General features: G+C 36.6%; 2 protein-coding genes across 3 annotated transcripts; both read left to right on the top strand.

The window, feature by feature from the left end:
- The first annotated feature begins 11,922 nt into the window (after positions 1–11,922).
- Positions 11,923–15,682, top strand: LOC141386540 (uncharacterized). Its single transcript, XM_073955196.1, has 3 exons — positions 11,923–12,234; positions 12,876–13,103; positions 14,359–15,682. The coding sequence occupies exons 1-3, from the start codon at positions 12,118–12,120 to the stop codon at positions 14,770–14,772; spliced, it is 759 nt and encodes a 252-aa protein (XP_073811297.1). The 5' UTR covers positions 11,923–12,117; the 3' UTR covers positions 14,773–15,682.
- Positions 15,683–19,870: 4,188 nt separating this feature from the next.
- LOC141405634 (uncharacterized) lies at positions 19,871–21,439 on the top strand. Of its 2 annotated transcripts, XM_073990208.1 has the most exons (4): positions 19,871–20,104; positions 20,178–20,304; positions 20,377–20,604; positions 20,701–21,439. In XM_073990208.1, exons 2-4 carry the CDS (start codon positions 20,188–20,190, stop codon positions 21,073–21,075), a joined length of 720 nt encoding a protein of 239 aa, XP_073846309.1. In that variant the 5' UTR covers positions 19,871–20,104; positions 20,178–20,187; the 3' UTR covers positions 21,076–21,439. The 2 variants fall into 2 exon arrangements, with proteins under 2 accessions (XP_073846309.1, XP_073846308.1); XM_073990207.1 differs by having other exon boundaries at positions 19,871–20,304.
- Positions 21,440–22,858: the final 1,419 nt, after the last annotated feature.

The following is a 22,858-nucleotide window of genomic DNA, read 5'->3' as shown; positions in this document are numbered from 1 at the left end:
CTTATAGTGACAAGTCCAACGTACTCTGGATCGTAAAATCCACAAAAATTGGTCATCTACAAATACAACAACTGTAGCGACAAAATTCCGGGTGTTATGTCCTGTTTAAGAATTATAAAGCCATGAAATGCTCAGAAAAGCTCTAAAGTTTCAATATGGGTTGATCTTGATCGAGTTTCGACTTGTCCTTTTTGAAAAAAACGGGAATTTCTTGAAGGAAACCCATACTTTTGAGGCCGTTGTCCTTTTGAAACATGTAATAATCCTTAATCCTTACACATAAGGACTTTCCTTTTCAGTTAATTTTCTCAAAAATTATGTCCCTTTTCACATCCCGACCAAAAATAAATAGTAGGAGAACCTCAAGTTCTGGTGTAAGCCCTACAGTGATACTCCACCACCACAGAATTATATGGTAGCTAATTTCAAATTTTAATACAGAATTTTCTCTACTGTTATAACGCATGGATTGTGCAAAAACGTTCTGAAAAGCTGTGTTCGCTTTACTTAGGACCAAAATACAACTAAATGGATCAGTTAGAAGTTGTTAATTAGACATTAGTAGTACATTCGACACTAGGGACACGAGAAGAATGTCCTATACTGCTAAAAGGCCGGTAGGACAGTGTAACTGTAGGGCTTACAACGGAACTTGAGGTTCTCCTACTATTTACTTTTGGTGAGAATATGAAAAGGGGCAACATTTGTGAGAAAATTAACTGAAAAGGAAAGTCCTTATGTGTAAGGATTAAGAATTATTACATGTTTTAAAAGGACAATGGCCTCAAAAGTATGGGTTTCCTTCAAGAAATTCCCGCTTTTTCAAAGAGGACACTTCGAAACTCGATCCAGATCACCCCATATTGAAACTTTAGAGCTTTTTTGGGCATTTCATGGCTTTAGAAATCATAAACAGGACATAACACTCGGAATTTTGTCGCAACAGTTGTTGTATTTGTAGATGACCAATTTTTGTGGGTTTTACGATCCAGTGTATGTTGGACTTGTCACTATAAGTACTATAGCTGCCATTAAAACCAATTAATATACTTTTTATGATCTTAAGTACAGATTTAGTTTCATTTTGTTCAAAAATATCAAGAATTTTTTACACAGATCCACGAGGATTCTCCGTTGTATACTAACTTTTGCGACATAAATTTTGGTCTTTTTGGGATTCGAACCGTACATTTGCTAATGTATGCAAATATTGCGCACTTTTAATTGTTATTACGGAAGACAACCTTCTTGTCTATCAAATAAAACTAATTGCTTGTTGTTTTCAATAACTTATAGTGATATTTATCCCTAATACATTTTGGTTTCAACGGTGTATACTAACTTTTGCGACAGACTGTATTTCCAGCAATAAATGGTATTGGGAATGCCGAAGAGCGGACTCTACTTCAGTAAGAACTTAAGAAGTCTACTTCACACGAACAACCCAAAGGGAATACTTCTCTCATATTAAGAGGTCTCTGATCTACTTTTAGATCAATCAAATATGTTAGCCACATTTCGTTGAGAGATTTATAGTCACCATAGAAAATGTTATATTTTTGTAGCTGGGACATGAGTGCAGGCATTCTGTGTATAATAGTGTGTTTATATATGACCGGATTTAATAAATTCACTAGTTTTGAAATGTCAATTACATTGCGTATACGTCAAATAAATCCTCATAACCCGACAAAAGGCTATGACATAAAATCGCAGGCTATTAGATGGGTAATCTTAAACTATCGAATGTGCAAAGAGTTGCGCCAATCTTGATCTCTGCTTCAATCAACAGCACTCATTAGGTTGCTTTAATCCAGGGACGCGCTTCTTTGTATAGTGATGGCGCCCACTGAGTTGTTTTTGCATTTGCTTCTCTCTCACGTACAGTGTACGTGTACATAAACAAACGATGAATATCATGTGGTTGTTGTTTTTTAACCCATGCATACACACATGCTTTAGCATTGATGGAAATATTATGGGCGACACTGCTTTAATCTAAGACCTATCATCTCTAAACTTCTTTATTCAGTTCCAAACAATTAGGAATGCATTGGAGCTTAACAAATTGCACATGCAAAGGTTTTAAATACTAATGCCAAAGTATTCGGTTTAATCAGAAATGTAACCGAGTTGCCTAGATGACTATATAATCATATATCTAGGTCATCCAGTCATGGATCGGGACAAGCATGGTATTCTTCTAGCTTATTCAACTTCGGTAATCAGCCGTATTTCGACCTCCAGTTTCCTTCCTTTGTTAGATCGCACTTTCGATGTTCGGTGCGTTTAGAAATCTAATCTTTAAAGAAGCGATCGGCAATCAAAAACAAAATTTTGAGCAGACACAGATGACATTGTGTGAGTGCATGGTTTTTCAATTAGTGTGGAGAGAGAAACTCTCTTTGCTTGCTCGCGAGTAAAGGCGCTGCCGATGGCTGCTTTAAAGTAAATTTACATTGACACCTATAACACCAATTGACAGTTTAAAATGTTCAATCAGCCGTTACCAAATGCCATATACCCCATATTCATCCTTCCCCACTTAACAATGCTTAAATGCTGATACGGCAACATTTTATGAAATCTCTCTTCTTCTTCACACACATAAATAAACAAATTAGCACAAATTAACACAGACGTAATAACAAATTAACACAATTATTTACCAATTCAAATTCAACACGATTTAACTCCCTCAAGTTAACTTTTATTTTTCGGTTACCTCGTTCGTTCGTGTTTCGGCTGGTTGTAGAAAGCACATTTTATGCTCATTTGTTGTATGTGCATTTAACGGTATGAATGCTTCTGACGACGATCGAAATACATTACTGAAAGAGAAATAGAGAATTTGGTGTTTTTTTACCAAAGAAGAACGTTTTTTCCAATAAGGAATTAAATTCCAATTAAATTAGAATTTGATAAATAAAGATAGATACCAATTAAATTAGAATCTGAGAAATATTAAATGTTTAATCCAAATAAAATTCAAATTATGTATCTTCTGACGAAATGCATCCATCCAATGTAATCAATATTTGTTGTGTACGCAATTGTAAATAAATACATTAATTTCTAGTACATTCGGCTTCCGTCAAGTTTTTTACGATACATCTTTTGATAATTACATTAACCGTTTATGTGGCAACACCATTGTTATCTTATTAGAATATGACTGAACAATCTGGCAAAGTGGGAAAATGCGAATTCTATTTTTTTTTTTCAATTTTTATTTTATTTATTATATAAATAAATATTAAAAAAATCACAGAATATTTATAAGAGATGAAATAAGAATTTTCCCATCTCCTTTTAAATTATCATAACGGATAAAAAAGTAGCGTTAACAGAAGCATATATGTATATTTAGTGTTGCCAATGCAAATGTTTTTATTTACAGTAAACTCCGCATTAATGGTATTTTTAGGATAACTTGAATACTGTAAAGCTGAAAACACATTCAACGTTTGAGTATAGTTTTGTGTTATTTCTGGTAGAAGAATAAAGAAGAATTGAAAATTGGCAGCACTTGGTCTTTTATTCATCTATCTGAAATGACACAAAACTTTGCTCAAACGTTGGATGTGTTTTCTGCTTAATTTTTTCGTTAGCGCAAACATCAGAAACATTAAAAAAATTAACAGCCTGTTTCTGTATGTCAAAACGAAAAAGTGTGCGAGTGAAACACGTCCAAACTTTAATTTTCGAAATATGTTTACCTTTGCTTTTGCTTCAAAACAAAAAAACAAATTTGAAAACACACACACGAGTTTGGAAGTATTCTTTCCCAGTAGAAAGTGTCTTGGAGACAACATTGAAGAATCGTTTAAGAAAATGCTATATCCCTGAAGACACCTTGCAGACAGCAATGTGAAATCATTGACGAAATTTTCACACAAATGTCGCGGTACTCGTGTAAGACAACTTGAGCGACAGGGTAAGCGAAGCTGTCACTGAAGATAACTTCGATGACTAAAACCCCCCATATTTCGTTGACGACTGTTCCACAGACCCTGTCCTGCTATTAGTCATTCATGACCCAAATAAAGACTATTTCATTTATATTGTCGTGTGTCAAATTTTTATTATATTGATGGTATAATAAGAAAGGTATGGCAGAGCTCACAGCTGATTACAATTTTTTTGTTGGTGACCGACTTGTGTCAAACACATTTTGATATGTTTTGCTTTTTATGTTTCAAATATGACAACTTTTAATTTCATAAATACAGAATTTTTATCGTAATAAAAATAAAATGAAAACAAAAGCCGTTGTAAATAAATACAAATTGAGAAGTTGTCGCGTGTGACACTCCAGACGGCATTGAGGCTGTAATGTATTGTACGATTTAGCGTCGGGTCCTATCGTCGGTGACATATCCCAGCAAAAAGTTTGCATCCGCGGATGCAGTTGAATCACTACAAGTGTGCGGTACATTTGCCGTTGGAGTGTATCTATTCCTATGAATTCACTTATGCACTCCATTTCGCTTCCACAGCACACAGCTAGGATGCACTCCATTTTCGATCCAAATGCAGTGCATTGGATTGAATTTATATGCATCGTTCGGATTGCATTTTTAGTCAGTCTAAAGATGTAATTAAAATGCAAGCCATTGCGAAATATTCCAAAATAAATAAAATTCATTTATTTTTTGTGTAAAACAAGAACACAAAGAACTTTATTATACATACATATAAACTCAAATTAAAAAAAGTTTCCATTATATTCAATCACATTTGAGCTTACTTCCTCCGTTTTCGATTTAATCTAAATGCATCTGATTTTCTTTCATCATCCTAAAGTTTGTTTTATGTTTGCCTTCTCATCACTAGTTCAGCTTTCGACATGGACTCCAACTCCACTCCATTAAAAATTTCCGTCTCGTAAATTACCGCAAAAAATTTCGCAACTTAAGTTATTTCTTAATTTTATACAAAATTCTTCGAAATGTATACACTCTTGTTTATCTTTTGAAGAAATGTGTAGGGATCAACCAACTGTTTTTTTCTTTACAGCAACTGCTTATAAAATGTATCGAACGGAGTGCATTTTTCATAACTCTTTTGGACTACATCGAAAGATGTTGTGAAATCATAACTCCAATTGCACAACTTCCAACATTTTTTGCTGGTATGTGATAGGTTAAATATTTACATAGATGTTCGCGCGAAATCCATTGTACAGTATTTTCATCTGAAAATATCCGCCACTAAAACCACCGCTACTCTGGTCAGCACATAGACGGCTGAAATGAGTCTCCCCGGAACATATTGGGCAATGACTCCGACCACTAGCTCCCAATCCCGCGACGGCCGGTTCTATGCACCGGATTGACTCGGAGGAATCTTCGACCAGTGGCCGTCACCTCAACAATTATGTGTTTGTGTTCGTGTATTTTTTCACCATGAGAGCGGCAATTTATCCCGAAATGCATGCTCCGAGCCCTTCCGGTCCGTGCCGGGATAGATCTGTATGGATCTGTTTCGTTTGCCAGATCCGCATCCACCACATGTCAACAATGGTGAGATGTATGGAATGGGTGCATTTTCGTGGGTGCTCTGGCCTTAGTAGCACCCGGGATTACAGCGACAGGTATGTTGCTGCTTGCTGCGTCAGCACATCACCCAGTGTGTCTTCTACGTTGTCGTCTGACTCTTAGTCGTCGTCGGAATACGAGACGCCCCCGCAGTCTCCCCAACAACAACAAATGCTGCATCTAACACCATGTTGTTGTTCAACGGTCCGGAAATGCATCGTTCCTGCAATTCAATTGCAACGGTCTCCGCAATAAGGTCAGTGAAATTGTAGACTTTATGAGTCGGAAAAACATCATGGTCGCCGCGATCCAGGAAACAAAGCTCACCGCCACCTGTAGCGGAAGGATCGCACAAGAAGCGGAGGAGGAGGACTTGCCTTCCTAATACACCAGTCTGTCCAGTACAGACCTATCTCGCTTGAGCTTGGCTCTAGTAACTCCATGTATGGGGGTAGCAGTAAAGTGTGGTACTGCCGAGGTAGAGCTGCTTAATGTGTACATACCGCCGATGAATAGCTGTGCCCGGCGTTATATGTCCAACATTAGTTTGCTTTTAGAGGGCGTAACCGTCTGGTGCTAGGGGACTTCAATGCTCATCATGAGCTTTGGCACTTCGTCCTAGGTAATGACCAGAGGGGTACAGCGCTGGCAGAGCAAATCGATAGCTCCACGTTTTGCGCGGTGAATGAAGACGCTCCTACGAGGATCAGAGGAAACTGCCAAATCTCACCATTGTGGCACCAGGTCTGATAAATGGCGTATCCTGACAATCCGTCATTTCCCTTAGTTCGGACCACCTCCCTATCATCTTCTCCGTAAACAGACCACCCGACTTCATAACCTCTGAACGCCGTACTTTCCTGAACCATGGGAAAGCTGAATGGCAAGGTTTCAGAGAATTTGCCAATCACCGCTTCAGACAATTGCCCACCCCCTCAGATCCTCGGGTAGCTGAGAGAACTTTCCGAGACATCATCACTAAAGCAGCCGCTCGCTACATACATGCTGGTCGAATACCCGAAATAAGAAATAAGACAAATTTCCCAGCAGAGGCGACGGGACTAGCAAATGAACGTGATGAGTTTCGTCGTACGAACCGCGAAGACCCAAGAGTTAGAGAACTTACTCTTGAAGTCAACAAGGTAGAAATAAGACCAAATTTGCCAGCAGAGGCGACGGGACTAGCAAATGAACGTGATGAGTTTCGTCGTACGAACCGCGAAGACCCAAGAGTTAGAGAACTTACTCTTGAAGTCAACCAGATAGTAGGCGAACATAAGCGGTTAAAGTGGCTAGATCATCTGAAGCAATGCAACATTGGTGCAGGAATAAGTAAATTGTGGGCAACGGTTAAATCACTCTCGAGTCCAGAAAAGAAGGATTACAGAACGGCTGTTACTTTTAACGGCGTGACAGTAACTGACCCAAAGAGGTGCGCGTGTTATTTTAACAGGCAGTTCATAGAGCACCCCGAGAGTGATAGGGCGAAGAGAAGTGTGCTACGCCATATAAGAAGAGCTCTTCCAGCCGAGGGGGTACCACCACAGTGAACGATAAGCGATGTTGCAAATGCCATCCGAAACGCTAAATCATCCAAAGGGTTGGGCCCGCACCGAATATCGATGGTAATGCTTATGCAGCTGGATGAACCTGGAGTTGAGTATTTAACAAGTGTTCTCAACCTATCCAGCAGAGGTGAATCGTACAGGCCGATTTCACTCCTGTCGCCAGTAGCAAAGATCCTAGAGGCGCTACTCCTCCCCACGATGAGAAGGTGTTTTTCAGTTGCCCAACATCAACATGGATTTCGGAAAATGCATAGTACTACAACAGCATTAGACGCCATATCCACACATATCAGTAGAGGACTGAACCAGAAAAGGCCATGCGACCGAACAGTCATGGTGGCTCTTGAAATATCGAAGACCTTCGATACATTCAACCATGCCAAGCTGTTCGAGGATATAGAGAAAACTAATCTCCAGCCATGTTTGAAACGTTGGGTAATCAACTATATGTGTGGACGCCAGTCGTTTGTAGAATTCAGAAGCAATAAGTCCAAAACCCGTAGAGTGAAACAGGGAGTTCATCAAGGAGGGGTGATATCTCCGGAACTGTTTTGCCTCTACCTTTCTGAAATTCCACACCCTCCAGACGGCATAGAGATCGTGATGTATGCGGATGATTGTACGATCTTGGCGTCGGGTCCTATCGTCGATGACATATGCGATAGGTTAAATGTCTACATAGCTGACCTAGTGCAGTTCTTCCATCTGAGGAATATGAAAATATCCGCCGCTAAATCCACAGCCACCCTCGTCACCACATGGACGGCTGAGATGAGGCTCCCACTGAACATATTGGTCGATGGTGCACTGATTCCGACCACTAACTACCCTAAAATACTGGGTGTAACGTTCGATAGCATGTTCAAGTCATCCGCGCATGCCACAGCTATTTGCAATAAGATCAGAAGTAGGAACAAGCTTCTCAAGTCGCTGGCCGCAGCACTTGGGGTGCTGATAAAGAAACCTTGTTGAACACCTACAATGCAATAGGCCGGTCTGTGGTAAGCTATGCGGCGCCAGCGTGGTCGGCAAAGGTTAGCGCATCGCAGTGGAAGAAGATTCAAACCTGCCAGAATGCCGCACTGAGGACAGCAACAGGGTGCCTCCTCATGACACCAGTGGATCATCTTCATGAGGAGGCGAAGGTTTTACCAGTGCGTCAGCACAATAAGATGTTGTCGATACAGTACCTGCTTGGGTGTTACCGCAGTGAGCATCCCTGTCACGATTTAATGGACACACTCCCCCCACCATGATCTAGATCAACGAGCCTATCAGGCAGGCTTGAATAGCATTCACACCAACATGATTGCGCAAACAGTACGAAGATACAGTGTGAATGCCGTACTTGGAAACATCCCCCATCCATCGCAGCAGAAGAACGCCAGCTGCCAAGGCAAACACGAGTGGTTTTAGCTCAGTTAAGATCCGGACGATGCAGCCGCCTCAATTCGTATTGGGCCAGAATTGACGCCACGATACCCAACATATGCCCAGCATGTGGATTGGGACCACACGATACTCTGCATTCCAGTCCAGGTTGCAGAATTCTTGAGTCTGGATACAGAGGAACCTGATTAGAGAGCCATTTTCGCTCTCTTTTCCCTCTCACTCTCTTAAAAATTGCATCCAGTTTTGCCACTTTTCGGGGTTAAGGAACGCTTTACAGGTTAAAAATGGTAACAAATGGTTAAAATGGTAACCTCAGGTAAGTAAAGGAACACAGCTTTTGTTAGTTTCGAAAATAATAAACAAAAAACAAAACATAAACAAAACTTGAAGTTTGTCACCGTTGGCAATTTTGAAAGAAAGCGGGCATATGTGCAACTACTTGCAAGTACTTCTCATTTCTCTTTTACTGAACAAGTTTGTTATAGAACAGCATTTTGTAAAAGTTTGTACAAACTTTTGAGTTATCATACAGGCCTAATATCAAGAAAATCCTTTTAAAATGTTTGTTTACGTTTTCATACAATTAGTTCACAATAACATTTAATTTGACAAACAAATTTTGTCCCGGGCCACACTAAAGAAATTTCTCTGAAATTTTAACATGAAATTTTGCGTCTCTAGATCGAGTTCCATAGTAGAGTAAAATCATGAAATTGCTGTAATGGGGAATTCGGCCTATGAACACCTAATTTCATGAATTTTTTTAATGAAATTTACTCTAGTGTGAACCGGGACTTTGTATGTGATTTTATTCACAATAATGCATTTTGACAACTGGTATGAAGATCAGCTGCTTTTGGCGTTACACCTTATTATTATTCCGCCATGGTATTATGTGGGTTCGTTTACTCAAAATTTGTACGAATTGTTACTGGATGTTGTTCGTTTACTCTACAGTACAATGCAAAAGACCTTAGCAGAAGTTACTGAACTTGTACAAATTGTTGAGTAAACGAACACACCTATTATTGCATCACAATAGCTCTGTCTGGTTACCCTAAAAATTGCAACAATTTGTACCAATTGTTGCTGGAAGTCGTCTGTTAACACAAAAAACCAGCAAAAGAGAGCGATTCGAGAGAGACATTTTGACAGTTCTTTCACTGAGAGCTTGCAAATTCTTGCTGGACAAATTTCTTCTAGCAGCAACTGGCAAAGCAATTCTTCTTCTTCTTCCTGAAAACAATCAATCATCTGTTTCTAATTTGTGGAAATAACATAGTCTAATTGTATTGTTTTATGGAGGACAAATTTGTGGAAAAATACTTGTTTCAATTTCTTTTCTAATTTTAATAAAATACGACGTGTTTGCTTCTTTATTGGCGGACAAATCGTTCTGTTTTGGCAAGCCAGCTGATTGCTTGCTGGTTTTTGCTGGGAAGTGTCTGTTTACTTTTTACAATTTTCTAGCAAAAGAGAATAAAAACCCCTTACTCTCTGAGAAAGTTCTTGCTGGACAATTCTTGCTGGGAAAGTAACCAGACAGACTTCTTCTTTCTTGCACCCATGGCATGGTGGAATAAGAAGGTGTTACATCAATGGCCTGTTCCCGTACTTTATAAAGTGGTAAAAGTCGTAAAGGTTGTAAAAGTCGTAAACGATTTTCATATAAATTTTGTGTACGGGAACGCAAAATGTGTAAAAGTGGTAAAAATTGTAAAAACTTTTAAGTTCTGGAACAGAGCTCAAATCATGTCAAACGTCAAATTTGCTCATAATAATGCATTGGTGTGAATTGCATTTTGTATGTGATTTTATTCACAATAACGCATTTTGACAACTGCTATCTCTTATGTTACACGCTAAAACTTTCATACGAAACTTTCCCATTATTTTGGCGTTCTTAGGTCCAGTTCCCCATAACAGTAATTTCATAAAATTACTTTTGTATCTCTTATGTTACACGTTAAAACTTTCATACGAAACTTTCCCATTATTTTGGCGTTACACCTTATTATTCCACCATGACCCATGCCACAATAATACAGGTACAACGGGAAAAACATCTGATTATCACACTTGTTGTCAATTGCATTAGCTTTGTTCCTTTACTTTTTTAATGGTAAGAGTGGTAAAAGAGAAAAGTGACAAAATTGCTCAAAATTGCTCTCTCATGAACATTTTTACCAGAAAAGTAAAGGAACGGAAAAAAGTGTAGATCTGGCAGCAATGTCAAAAAGAAACATAAAAAATCAATTTTCGTCTTTTATTTCACAGTTTTTAATTTAGTTTTGTCAGCGTTCGACTTTTTCTTCTGCTTTTCGTCAAACAAAAGTCGAAAAATCAGTTCTGCCATTTTTTACCTGCAGAAATTTTGCTGGTAGCCTGTGGTAGAAGATAAAGCCATTTTCGATCTCTCTCCGCTCTCACTCTCTAAAAAATTGCTTCCAGTTTTGCCACTTTTCGGGGTTAAGGAACGCTTTGCAGGTTAAGAATGGTAACAAATGGTAACCTCAGGTAAGTAAAGGAACACAGCTATTATTGTGAACAAAATCACATACAAAACGTAAAGAAGCAATTCACAACAATGCGTTATTGTGAACAATTTTGACGTTTGGTACGATTTGATCATGATGAAATTATAAGGTGGCGTAAAATGGCCAGCTGATTGGTTTCAATCTGTCAAATATTTTGTTATTGTGAATAAATTGTATGAAAACGTAAACAAACATTTTGACATATTGAAGAATTTTCGGCCAAAATAGAGTTGTTGTTGTGCTACTTACGTGACCTGTTAAATAGATCTTGGATTTCATGTAACATCTTCTTATTCCACCATGCTTGCACCCATGAAGCTGCCAAAATGGTTGTTTTCGTACAATTTACAATAACAACATTTTGATTAAAATCAGTCAGCTGACCGTTTATTTACTTCATCATGACCTGATGCATCTACCTTGATTTTTGTTTCATGATATACATATATATTTGTTTATGTTTTTGTCCTACTATCCTGACTAGAGTTGGGCAATATAGTTCCTGGAGCGGATCGATCTTTCTAGTTCCTTTTGCCAAAAGGAACTAGTTCCTTTATATAGTTCCATAGTTCCGAGAGCGATATAGTTCAATGAATCTTTCTCTTTCATCGTTCTTTCTATTTCCTTCGTTCCAAATAGTTCCGAGACCGATATAGTTCAATGCATCTTTGTCGTTCCTCGTTCTTTTTATTTCCTTCATTCCAAATAGTTCCGGGAATGAAGTAGTTTAACGAATCTTTCTCTTTCTTTTTATTTCATCTTTTGGTGGATTAATTGACATACAAATAAATAAATTGCAGCAATGTAATGAGGATGTGATTTACGTTTATTTAACAATGTAGCCGAATCTGAATGATGAAGGAACCGAACGTGAAAGATCGAATAAAGAAAATGAATTATATAAATGAAAGGAATTATATGCACGGCTGGAACTATATGAACTAAAGGAACTATATAAATGAAAGAGCCGGATATAGTTCCAATAGTTCCTTGTCCGGAATAGTTCCTTGGAACTAGTTCGTTCCGGAACTACACAACTCTAATCCTGACTATATAAATAATATATAATAATCCAACGTTATGAATAAGGAGATAAAACGAGAACTAACTCTAAAATTGATTTCAATGTTTCGGGAACGTGAATGTTTGTGGAATACAGACAGTATAAAATATCGTCGAAGTGATTTAAAGACCCAAGTAAGTAGAAGTGTTTTTTTAAGGGATTAAGAAGGATATTCAAATGAAGTGCATATTTCCCAGATTGTATGTACGTTTAAATTTTGGGAGAAACGGTTGAAGATTGTTACCCCGTAGGTTTTGGATCTAGACTATTGGTCTGTTCCAGTACTGCAAAAATCTACTAATTTTTACTATTTCTTTCGATAACATAAAGGAAAAAATTTTATCGTAGTAAAAAGTAGTAGCTTCTTGCAGGTTGAAATAGTTACCAAAGATAGTGCTTTTTATGCTGATTCCAACGCTGTATAATTTTTGTTGGGGAAATGTATACTTCCCGAGATATGGGCCTCTGAAGTTCCGAAAACTCCTTGTTTACAGGCCGGCTACTTAGAGAAAATTTTTAATTTCAATGTTGTTCCCGTTCCCGAGTTTGGCTCCTGTCCGTAGGAGAAAGTCCCAAATCTCCCAAATATTAAAAAACTTACGATTTAAAAAAAATGCAAACTGTCTGTAAATGAAATTTGTTCCCTATATTTGTTCAGGATGACGAGATCTAATGAGATCTACCCGATCCGAGCTTAGTGCATCAACTTATCTTGTGCCCTTGTAATAATTAATGTGTAATAAAGAGAATATTGTTCATTTTTTCTTCCCATTAGGCTTTAATGGAAATTGCAAATGAAGTCGACATGAACGTAGAAGATGTAAAAAAGAAGATACGGTCTTTGAGAAGTACATATATTGGTGAGAAGAAAAAGGTGGATCAAAGCATAATGGAGGGCTGTGATGCTGAAGATATGTATGAACCTTTATTGCATTGGTATGGCGAGATGAGTTTTTTGGATGACTACATAGCAAGCAGAAAGCCTAAGAGTAATTGTACTCGAGTAAGTTTCTAGTAGAATTCGGATATTAAAATCTATTATAGCCTGTTTATATTATAGCTTTTTACCTTCTTTGTGAGGATTTTTAGACGTATACGCAATGTAATTAACTTTGAAAACCTGTGGGTTTATTAAATCCGGTTATTTGTATTGGGGGCCACCGTGGTGCAATGGTTAGCACGTCCGCCTTGCACTCAGAATGTCTGCGGTTCGAATCCCAGGCCAAGCAACATTAAAATTTACAACGGTGGCAGTACTCCCCTCAGTGATGCTGGCGACATTTCCTGAGTATTTCAGCCATGAAAAACTTCTCTAATAGTGGGGTCGGAAGACACGCGATAAAAAGTAGTAGGTCTCATATCATTGAGCCAATATGAATCGGAGTGCACTCATTGATATGAGAGAAGTCTCCCTTGTCCCTTCGGGGATGTTGTGGGAACATATGTATGTATGTATTTGTAACGGTAGTATTACTTTAATTGAATATGGATGGAAATGACCACATCTAGCGAGATATTTAATTTTATTTCTTATTTATGTGAAGCGGGACAGAATGAAATGTTTCATAAGCTAAAAATCAGAACTGACTTCCTAGCGGTTCAATCTGTTATACCATACTTTTAGATATCAACTTGTAGTTTGAGTCTTTAACGCAGGTCTGACCTTTTCTTTTTACATGAACCATCGTTCATTTTTCAACGGTGGCAAAATACCCCTCAGTAATGTTGGCGACATTTCCTGAGTATTTCAGCCTTGAAAAACTTCTCCACAAGTGGTGTCTTAAGACATGCCGTTCGGACTCGGCGATAAACAGTAGGTCCCATATCATTGAGCTAAATATGAATCGGGGTGCACTCATTGATATGAGAGAAGTCTCCCTTGTCCCGTATGGGATGTTGTGGAACAATGTTTTTTTTTATCGTTATGATGTCTTCAAATTTTATGGGAGTTCATCATACGTTCCCATAACATTCTCTAAGAACGTGCGCAGGGCATCCGCATTACATTTTCTGAGTCTACTTGCTTTATGTCTTGCGCCTTGACCAGACTCACGGTGGTAGATTTTATTCTACTTCGCAGGAATTCTAAACCTAGACTTGAACGAATATTTTGAATCTATATTTTTTATTTTTTCTAGAAAAGTTCGAGTCTAATTAAAGAATATTAACGGTTCGGCCTATTCTTTATACATAACTATTTTCGCTCTCCTTACATATATGTATTTAAAATAACTAATTTTACTTCATTCTTATTGCAGGACAGCATAAATGAAGAAACTAATTTTTTGGAAGACTCAGAACAAAAATCGTATGATTCTGAAAACAGTTTGCCACCGACGCCGAAGCCCCGTAAGAGAAAACGCAAACACCAAGACATTACAGAACAATACGATGAACAAAATGAAGAAATTGTTAACTTTATTGACATGCCCAGAATTGATGCTTTCGGTGCTTTTGCAGAAAGTATGGCTATAACATTGCGCACAATGCCTGAGGATGTTGCATATAAAACAATGGCCGAAATACAAGATTTATTGTATCGTCGTAAATTTGGAAAATATGAGGTCATAGAAGGAGCGAATGGAAAAAGCTATAACGGCACTACCAGCTCAGATACATATGGAACAGAAACTGTTTTAGAAATTGTTAAGGACGAAATTGAGGACTTTTGAAGCTGTTTTGCTTTAGGGATTCTGAAACTATGTCCTTTGTTTGAGCAAAAATTAATATGCCCGTGAATCCGCAATGCACAATTTTGCATTATTTAATCAAAATTTTGACAAAAGATTACGACCGTTGGAAAGAAGTCCTATTTGCTCTTTGAAACTGTGAAATGCCTTTTGGAAACAGTTTTATGAAAATGTGGTGAAGAATGCATGCCCCTTCCTATAATTTTTGTATAGTAATTACACAGATCATCAATGAATTTGATCATCTACTATTTATATAATTTAAAAAAATATATAAAAAATACACTAGCGAAGTGCCCGCCACCTCGTTTGCGTAAAGGAAATAAATAATAAACAATATTTAATAGCGAAATGGTGATCTCTGAAAATTTTGTTGTACTACTGCCGATTTTCATTGATATTTTATTTCATTTAAGGACTATTTGTAACACTTTAGTCTTTCCCAAAATCTGACGTTTATCACCCCTATAAATCAGCAGAGATGTATTTCAATTTAGTCCCAATTTACATTAGGCGAGGCAATTTTTCTCGTTCCCTTTTAAACTTGCCTCTTGCATTTATACAAATCAATTCAGTTCCGACAAGTTTTGTTTTCAAAACAATGAAAATAATGTCAAACACGAAAAATATAAAAGGAATTGCCTGAAAATTGCCGGTACGGGCAATTTTTTTCCATTTCCATTCCCCTTACGTGTCTCTCCTACAAACAGAGACTTGCCGCAAGTAAAATCGCCTAATGTAAATTGGGACTTATTCATTACATTTCCAGTTCTATCCTTCCCCTACCATATCTTAACCTAATTTAGAACGATTTAGTACTTTTCGTGTATTTATAGAACGTATTACTTAAATACTTAAATAAAATAACAGTCACACGGACACCAAATAAAAATTGAGTACTATTTAGTACCTTTCATATACTTATGGTACGTATTTCCACAACCACATCCATATGTTAAGCCTACATACAAACACCGACATTGGTACCAAATTTCCGAATTCCCCCTCTATTCCTACACCCGATATTTACTTATTACAACATAAGCACTAATTTCCGAGATTTCTTTCTCAAAGGTTCAATATTTATTAACACTTAACACTTCTCGAACACATAAGTATGAATTTTCAAAACTAACTCCATATCTCAATCCTACAATCTAATCGCAATTCCAAATTTCAGGATTCTAGCTCTATCCGTTCGCACAAATAAAAAACAAATTTAGTATCATTTAGTACTTTTCGTGCGAATTTCTAAAACTTCCTCAATCCTATACTCCAGCAGCAATCTTTATTCCAAATTTCAGGATTCCAGCTCTATCCTTCCACCCAAATCCAAATTGTACCAAATTTAGTACCATTTAGCACTTTTCGTACCCATAAGTACGAATCTCAAAAACTACTTCAACCCTATACTCCAACAGCATTCATTATTCCAAATTTCAGGATTGCTAGTACCACTTAGTACGTTTTGAACCCATAAGTATGAATTTTCATTCTACACTTCATCAGTAATGCTTGGTTTACATTTACAAAATCCACTCAATTTCAACTGTCAATTCAACGTTTAAGCAATGGAATTGACAGTTGAAATCGAGTGGATTTCGTAAATGTAAACCAAGCATAACCTTCATTCAAAATTTCAGTATTCCAGCTCTATCCGTTCACCCAAATGCGAATTGTACCAAATTTAGTACCATTTAGTACTTTTTGTACCCATAAGTACGAATTTTCAAAATTACTTCCATTCTACACTCCAACAGTAACCTTCATTCAAAATTTCAGTATTCCAGCTCTATCCGTTCACCCAAATCCAAATTATACCAAATTTATGCTAAGTTTACATTTACGAAATCCACTCGATTTCAACTGTCAATTCCATAGCTCAAACGTCAAATGAAATCTCAAAGGTTCAATATTTATTAACACTTAACACTTCTCGAACACATAAGTATGAATTTTCAAAACTAACTCCATATCTCAATCCTACAATCTAATCGCAATTCCAAATTTCAGGATTCCAGCTCTATCCGTTCGCACAAATAAAAAACAAATTTAGTATCATTTAGTACTTTTCGTGCGAATTTCTAAAACTTCCTCAATCCTATACTCCAGCAGCAATCTTTATTCCAAATTTCAGGATTCCAGCTCTATCCTTCCACCCAAATCCAAATTGTACCAAATTTAGTACCATTTAGCACTTTTCGTACCCATAAGTACGAATCTCAAAAACTACTTCAACCCTATACTCCAACAGCATTCATTATTCCAAATTTCAGGATTGCTAGTACCACTTAGTACGTTTTGTACCCATAAGTATGAATTTTCATTCTACACTTCATCAGTAATGCTTGGTTTACATTTACAAAATCCACTCAATTTCAACTGTCAATTCAACGTTTAAGCAATGGAATTGACAGTTGAAATCGAGTGGATTTCGTAAATGTAAACCAAGCATAACCTTCATTCAAAATTTCAGTATTCCAGCTCTATCCGTTCACCCAAATGCGAATTGTACCAAATTTAGTACCATTTAGTACTTTTTGTACCCATAAGTACGAATTTTCAAAATTACTTCCATTCTACACTCCAACAGTAACCTTCATTCAAAATTTCAGTATTCCAGCTCTATCCGTTCACCCAAATCCAAATTATACCAAATTTATGCTAAGTTTACATTTACGAAATCCACTCGATTTCAACTGTCAATTCCATAGCTCAAACGTCAAATGAAATCTCATCTGGATTTCATTTGACGTTTGAGCTATGGATTTGACAGTTGAAATCGAGTGGATTTCGTAAATGTAAACCAAGTATTAGTTCTATTTAGTCCTTTTTGTACCCATAAGTACGAATTACCAAAAACTACCTCAATCCTATACTTCAACAGGAATCGTAATTCTAAATTTCTGGATTCCAGCTATATCCGTTCACCCAAATCCAAATTGTACCATTTAGTACTTTTTGTACCCATAAGTACGAATTTTCAAGACAACTTCCATCCTACACTCCAAAAGTAAGCTTAATTCCAAATTTCAGTATTCTATCTCTATCCGTTGGCCCAATTCCTAATTGTACCAAATTTAGTACCATTTAGTACTTTTCGTACACAGGTGTACACTTTTCCAAAACCACCTCATTATGTCAACCGTACTTCTTAAACTTGATTCTCACTCCAAATTTCAACCTTTAAGCTTTATCTGTTCACAAAACACGAATTGGTACGAAATTTAGTACTTTTCTTACACTTATATTTCGAATAATCAAAAACCTTTTGGTACATCTATTCCACACTCTATCAGTAAAAGTAGTAAAAGAGAAAGCCATTTTGGATATCTCTCCTATCTCACTCTCTTAAAAATTGCTTCCAGTTTTACTACTTTTTGGGGTTAAGGAACGCTTTCCGAGTTAAAAATGGTGAAACTAGAAGAAACTTTAACTTATGTCCCGGTCCACACTAGAGTGAATTTCATTAAATAATTTCATGAAATTAGGCGTTCTTAAATCGAATTCCCCACTACAGCAATTTTATGATTTTACTCTACTATGGAAGTCGATCTAGAGAAGCATAATTTCATTCTATTTTTTCAATGAAATCACTCTAGTGTGGACCGGGACTAAAGGAACAAAGCTTTTACTTTTGTGCAAAACTTGTTACGTGAGAGCAATTTTCACAGTTGTCTGAGAGAAGAGAGAACTTCTCTCTTTTGCTATTAAAAAAGTAAAGGAACAAAGCTAATAAAAAAGTCAATCTTGATTTTGACAGAATAGGTCATATTAGGCTTTTTACTTACTCTTATGTTACACGCTGAAACTTTCATACGAAACTTTCCCATTATTTTGCCGTTCATAGATCGAGTTCCATTCAAAAGTAATTTTATGAAATTACTGAAATGGGGAACTCGACCTAAGAACGCCAAAATAATGGGAAAGTTTCGTATGAAAGTTTCAGCGTGTAACATAAGAGTTACTAAATGTGGCTGAAACATTTTTGCAGCAACTTTTCCTTTATACAACTGTCAAAATCTGCAACATTAGTAATATTACTAATTATAAAGTAAAAAGACACAGCTAGTAAGAAAAAAATTGCAATCAACTGTTTCTAGGCGTTTACACCAGACAGTTTGTCTTCAAATACAACTCTGATTTACTAACACATACATACATTTGGCGGCTGTCTTCCAGCTGTCCATCATCTTTTCACAGACAGTGGGATTAACAAAAATTTGACTTTTTTAAAAATGAGTGCGATAATAATTAAAATGTGTTGACAACAAAAGAACATGAACAAAAACAAAATATGTGAATTCGATGATTTTCATTCATAATTTTACAAATATCCTTGCAGTTGTCAGGACGCCTACGTCACACAGGCAAGTTTTGGATTTTTGACAATCAATACATGAACTCAACCGTCCTGTCCTGTGTAAACGCAGGGTTAGCTGAGGCCATGGTGGAATAACAAGGTGTTACATCAGATCATACCATGGTGGAATAAGAAGGTGTTACATCATATCATGTCAAACGTCAAATTTGCTCACAATAATGCATTGGTGTGAATTGCTTGTTTACATTACAAAGCAACTTTTGTTGTAATGTAAAATGTCAAAATTTTCGCCAAATGATCTCTTGTTGTCTCTTTTTTTGACATAACATATTCAAAATTTTACGATGCCACTACCCATGGTACAATTACTTAGGTAGATGCCTCAGCCCAGCTGATCGAATCTAAAACGTCAAAAAACTAGGATTTCGCTATGAAAAATCAAAACAAAAAACCACTACCTGGGTAATTGTGCCATGGATTTGATGTGACACCTTCTTATCCCACCATGATATACAACATTTGTCGGCTGTCTCCCAACTGTCCATCATTTTTTCACAGACAGTCGGTTTAACAAATTTTTGTAAATATAAGTGAGATGGTTTACTATTGCTATGTTCTGGAAACGGCAAGAATATTGTAGAAAATAGTAGATTCTTGTAATAGTATAATTTGGCATCAATTTGGGGTGTACTTGTTTATTGTGTCATGAACTAATACTCTCACACATTTTGCAACTGTCTTCCATTTTTGTTACTTTTGAAGTACGCCGTCAATTTGTGTCAATTTGTCGAAACAGAAAGACGAAGAAAAGAAAGATTTGGTCAAATATATTAATTATTTACAGTATAAAGAAGTTTAACTCTAAACAATCACCAAATCTGCGCCTGTCTACGTGCTACTGAAGACAGTTGTGAAAAAAATAGGCAAAGACAGAAAATTATAAAATTGTCTTCTTCTGACAATTGTCTTCGTCACTGTCTCTTACTTTTCGTATGTATATTTTTCTTCAAAACCGGTGAATTGGTGAATTGTCTTCATCTCTTTCAAAGGCAATTATTTATAGTTTTGCCACTATGGTCAAGGAAATAAAAGGAGAACGTATTCTACAAATGATTTCAATGTATCGAGACCGTGAATGTTTGTGGAATACGAAAAGTGAATTATATCGTCGAAAGGACTTAAAGGAGAGGGTAGGTAATTTATATTATTTGTAAATTTTAAAATCCGTCCGCTGAACTGTTAAATTTTGTTTCTTCAAAAAGGCTTTTAAGGAAATTGGAAGAGAATTTAATATGACTGTAACTGATGTCAAGAAAAAGCTAAAGTCCCTGAGAGCAACGTACCTTCTTGAGAAGAAGAAAGTGGAGGAGAGTATAAAAGCTGGGTGTGATGCTGGAGATATGTATGAACCTATGTTGCATTGGTATTCTGAGATGAGTTTCATAGATGACCACATATTGACAAGGAAACCAAAAGATAACTACTCTAGCGTAAGTACATTTCTTTCATCTTGTCCCTTTTAAAATATGATAATCATACTAATCTGAATCCAATTAAATTTTCAAAATAATACTTTTTTATTTCAGGCTGACATGCAGGAAACAATTTATTTTGAAGATTTAGAACACAAATCTTTGTATGACTCTGAAGACAGTTTTCCACAGTCTACGCCACCGCCGCCTCCATCTAAGAGAAAACGCAAAAACCAAGTCCCTATAGAACAAGTCGATGAAATAAATGATGTAAATCAATATACAAATACAACTAGAATAGATGCTTTTAGTGCGTTTGCGAATAGCATGGCAATTACATTGCGCAGAATGCCTGAGGAAGTTGCTTATAAAACAATGGCAGAAATACAAGATTTATTATATTGTCGTAAATTTAAAGTCTCAAGAATTGAAAGATCTTTGTCGTATAGAAGCAACTACAATAACAATTCAGATGGGCAGGAAATATAAGAAACGGAAACTACATATGTACTAAGATTTGGAATGACAATTTTTTTGAGATTTTTAATTGCCCAACAACCATTAACTTTTTTGTAAATGCCCGACGACTGATAAAAAGGAATAGTCACACGCACTGTCAACCAAGAAAATATGAGTAAAACACTTAGTTACTACTATTATTTACTTTCCTTTGTGCCTTAACTCAGGCGGTACCATATATAACAAATCCAAAGAGTACTCGTTGGGGGACAGTTTTATATGTGGATACGACAGACCCTTCAGTTTTTGACTTCGGAATTTTTCAGCATGATCGTTTTGTGGTTCAATGCAGTTACTAATGTATAGTACGTTTACATTTACGAAATCCACTCAATTTCAACTGTCAATTCCATTGCTTCTTTGTCAAATTAAATCCCATTGATTTCAGGTCAGTTTCAATTTTAAGTATGCGTAAAGGAATAAACAGTAGAAACCCACTCGATTTCGTCAAAGTAAACGTACAAATACATTCTAGATGGACGAATAGATGGAATACTGGACGTATTCTGGGTTTTATGGGCCTTTTTATTCCATTGTAAATCAGACTAAGGTTGAGTTATAGATTTTCAGAGGAAACGTCCTGTATGTGGTCACTTTGCATATCCTTGTCCAGAAGTTTGAGGACTTGCTTGATCAGCTTATTTATGCTAATAACCCCCCTGAGCCATTCCTGACTGACTAAAAGTTAACGGACAACCTTTAATGGGATTGTTTTAACCAATTTTTTCGATACAAAAATCGGTAAATAAAAATGCTTATAATTTCGTTATTTAGCGAAATTGGTCAGTAAGATAGCTACCACAATAAAGTTGTTGCTAGGTACTACCGATAACAATAGTGTGGTCAACTTTTATTGGTCCTTTTCTTTCATAATTTTTTGTTTTAAATTGACCAATTTTTGTTGGTAACCAAAAAATGCGCTAGAGGATCCTACTGTTGCGAATTTGGCTTGTCCGTTCCTTATTCTTTTATCAGAAATGACTTAAGCAGGAGAGCCAGCCTTCTATACACCGAGTCTTTAGATTTTAAGGCCGAATTATGCAGGCAAATGGATGTAATGTACCAATGGACCATCAAGTAACTCCTCATAAAGAAGTTTAACCCGGAAAAAGCGTTTTATTCCATGTTTACATAAGAGTTTTTTTACCGGGTTATAATGCGATTGCTTTTTGCCGTTTGAAACCCAATGGGTTTATTAAATCCGATTAAGTGCAAAGGGGGTATAACCGGATGTAATAAACCCACGTGGTTTCAAATGTCAATTTCATTGCGTATACATCAAAATAAATCCTCAACATGAAGGCTAACCTGGCGAAACGCAATTAGAAAGGTAGATGCCTCAGCCCAGCTGATCGAATCTAAAACGTCAAAAAACTATGAACTCGCCATGAAAAATCAAAACAAAAAACCATATGATTCGGTAAGTAAGAGATAGCATGTCTACACTTTATAGACAAACACAAGCGATAAAAAGAGACAACAAGAGACCATTTGGCGAAAATTTTGACAGTTTACGTTACAAAAAAGTTGCTTTGTTGTAGCAATTCGTCGATGCATCTACCTTTCTTATTGTACCATGAGACAAACACAAGCGATAAAAAGAGACAACAAGAGACCATTTGGCGAAAATTTTGACAGTTTACATTACAAAAAAAGTTGCTTTATTGTAGCAATTCGCCGATGCATCTACCTTTCTTATTGTACCATGGGCCCGCTTAAAATAACTAAAATAATATACATTTTTCAATCTAGA

The sequence above is a fragment of the Musca autumnalis genome, unplaced genomic scaffold, assembly GCF_047663935.1.
Source record: "Musca autumnalis isolate F117 unplaced genomic scaffold, ASM4766393v1 scaffold_5, whole genome shotgun sequence".
NCBI lineage: Eukaryota > Metazoa > Arthropoda > Insecta > Diptera > Muscidae > Musca > Musca autumnalis.
This window is presented reverse-complemented; position numbering and strand designations above follow the sequence as displayed.

Bases quoted from the DNA above. Each gene is read 5' to 3' on its own strand.
- LOC141386540 (XM_073955196.1), top strand. From the start codon at position 12,118: ATGAATAAGGAGATAAAACGAGAACTAACTCTAAAATTGATTTCAATG. The intron at 12,235-12,875 runs GTAAGTAGAAGT...TCTTCCCATTAG, and splicing joins GAAGTGATTTAAAGACCCAA to GCTTTAATGGAAATTGCAAA. The intron at 13,104-14,358 runs GTAAGTTTCTAG...TTCTTATTGCAG, and splicing joins CTAAGAGTAATTGTACTCGA to GACAGCATAAATGAAGAAAC.
- LOC141405634 (XM_073990208.1), top strand. From the start codon at position 20,188: ATGGTCAAGGAAATAAAAGGAGAACGTATTCTACAAATGATTTCAATG. The intron at 20,305-20,376 runs GTAGGTAATTTA...TTCTTCAAAAAG, and splicing joins GAAAGGACTTAAAGGAGAGG to GCTTTTAAGGAAATTGGAAG. The intron at 20,605-20,700 runs GTAAGTACATTT...TTTTTATTTCAG, and splicing joins CAAAAGATAACTACTCTAGC to GCTGACATGCAGGAAACAAT.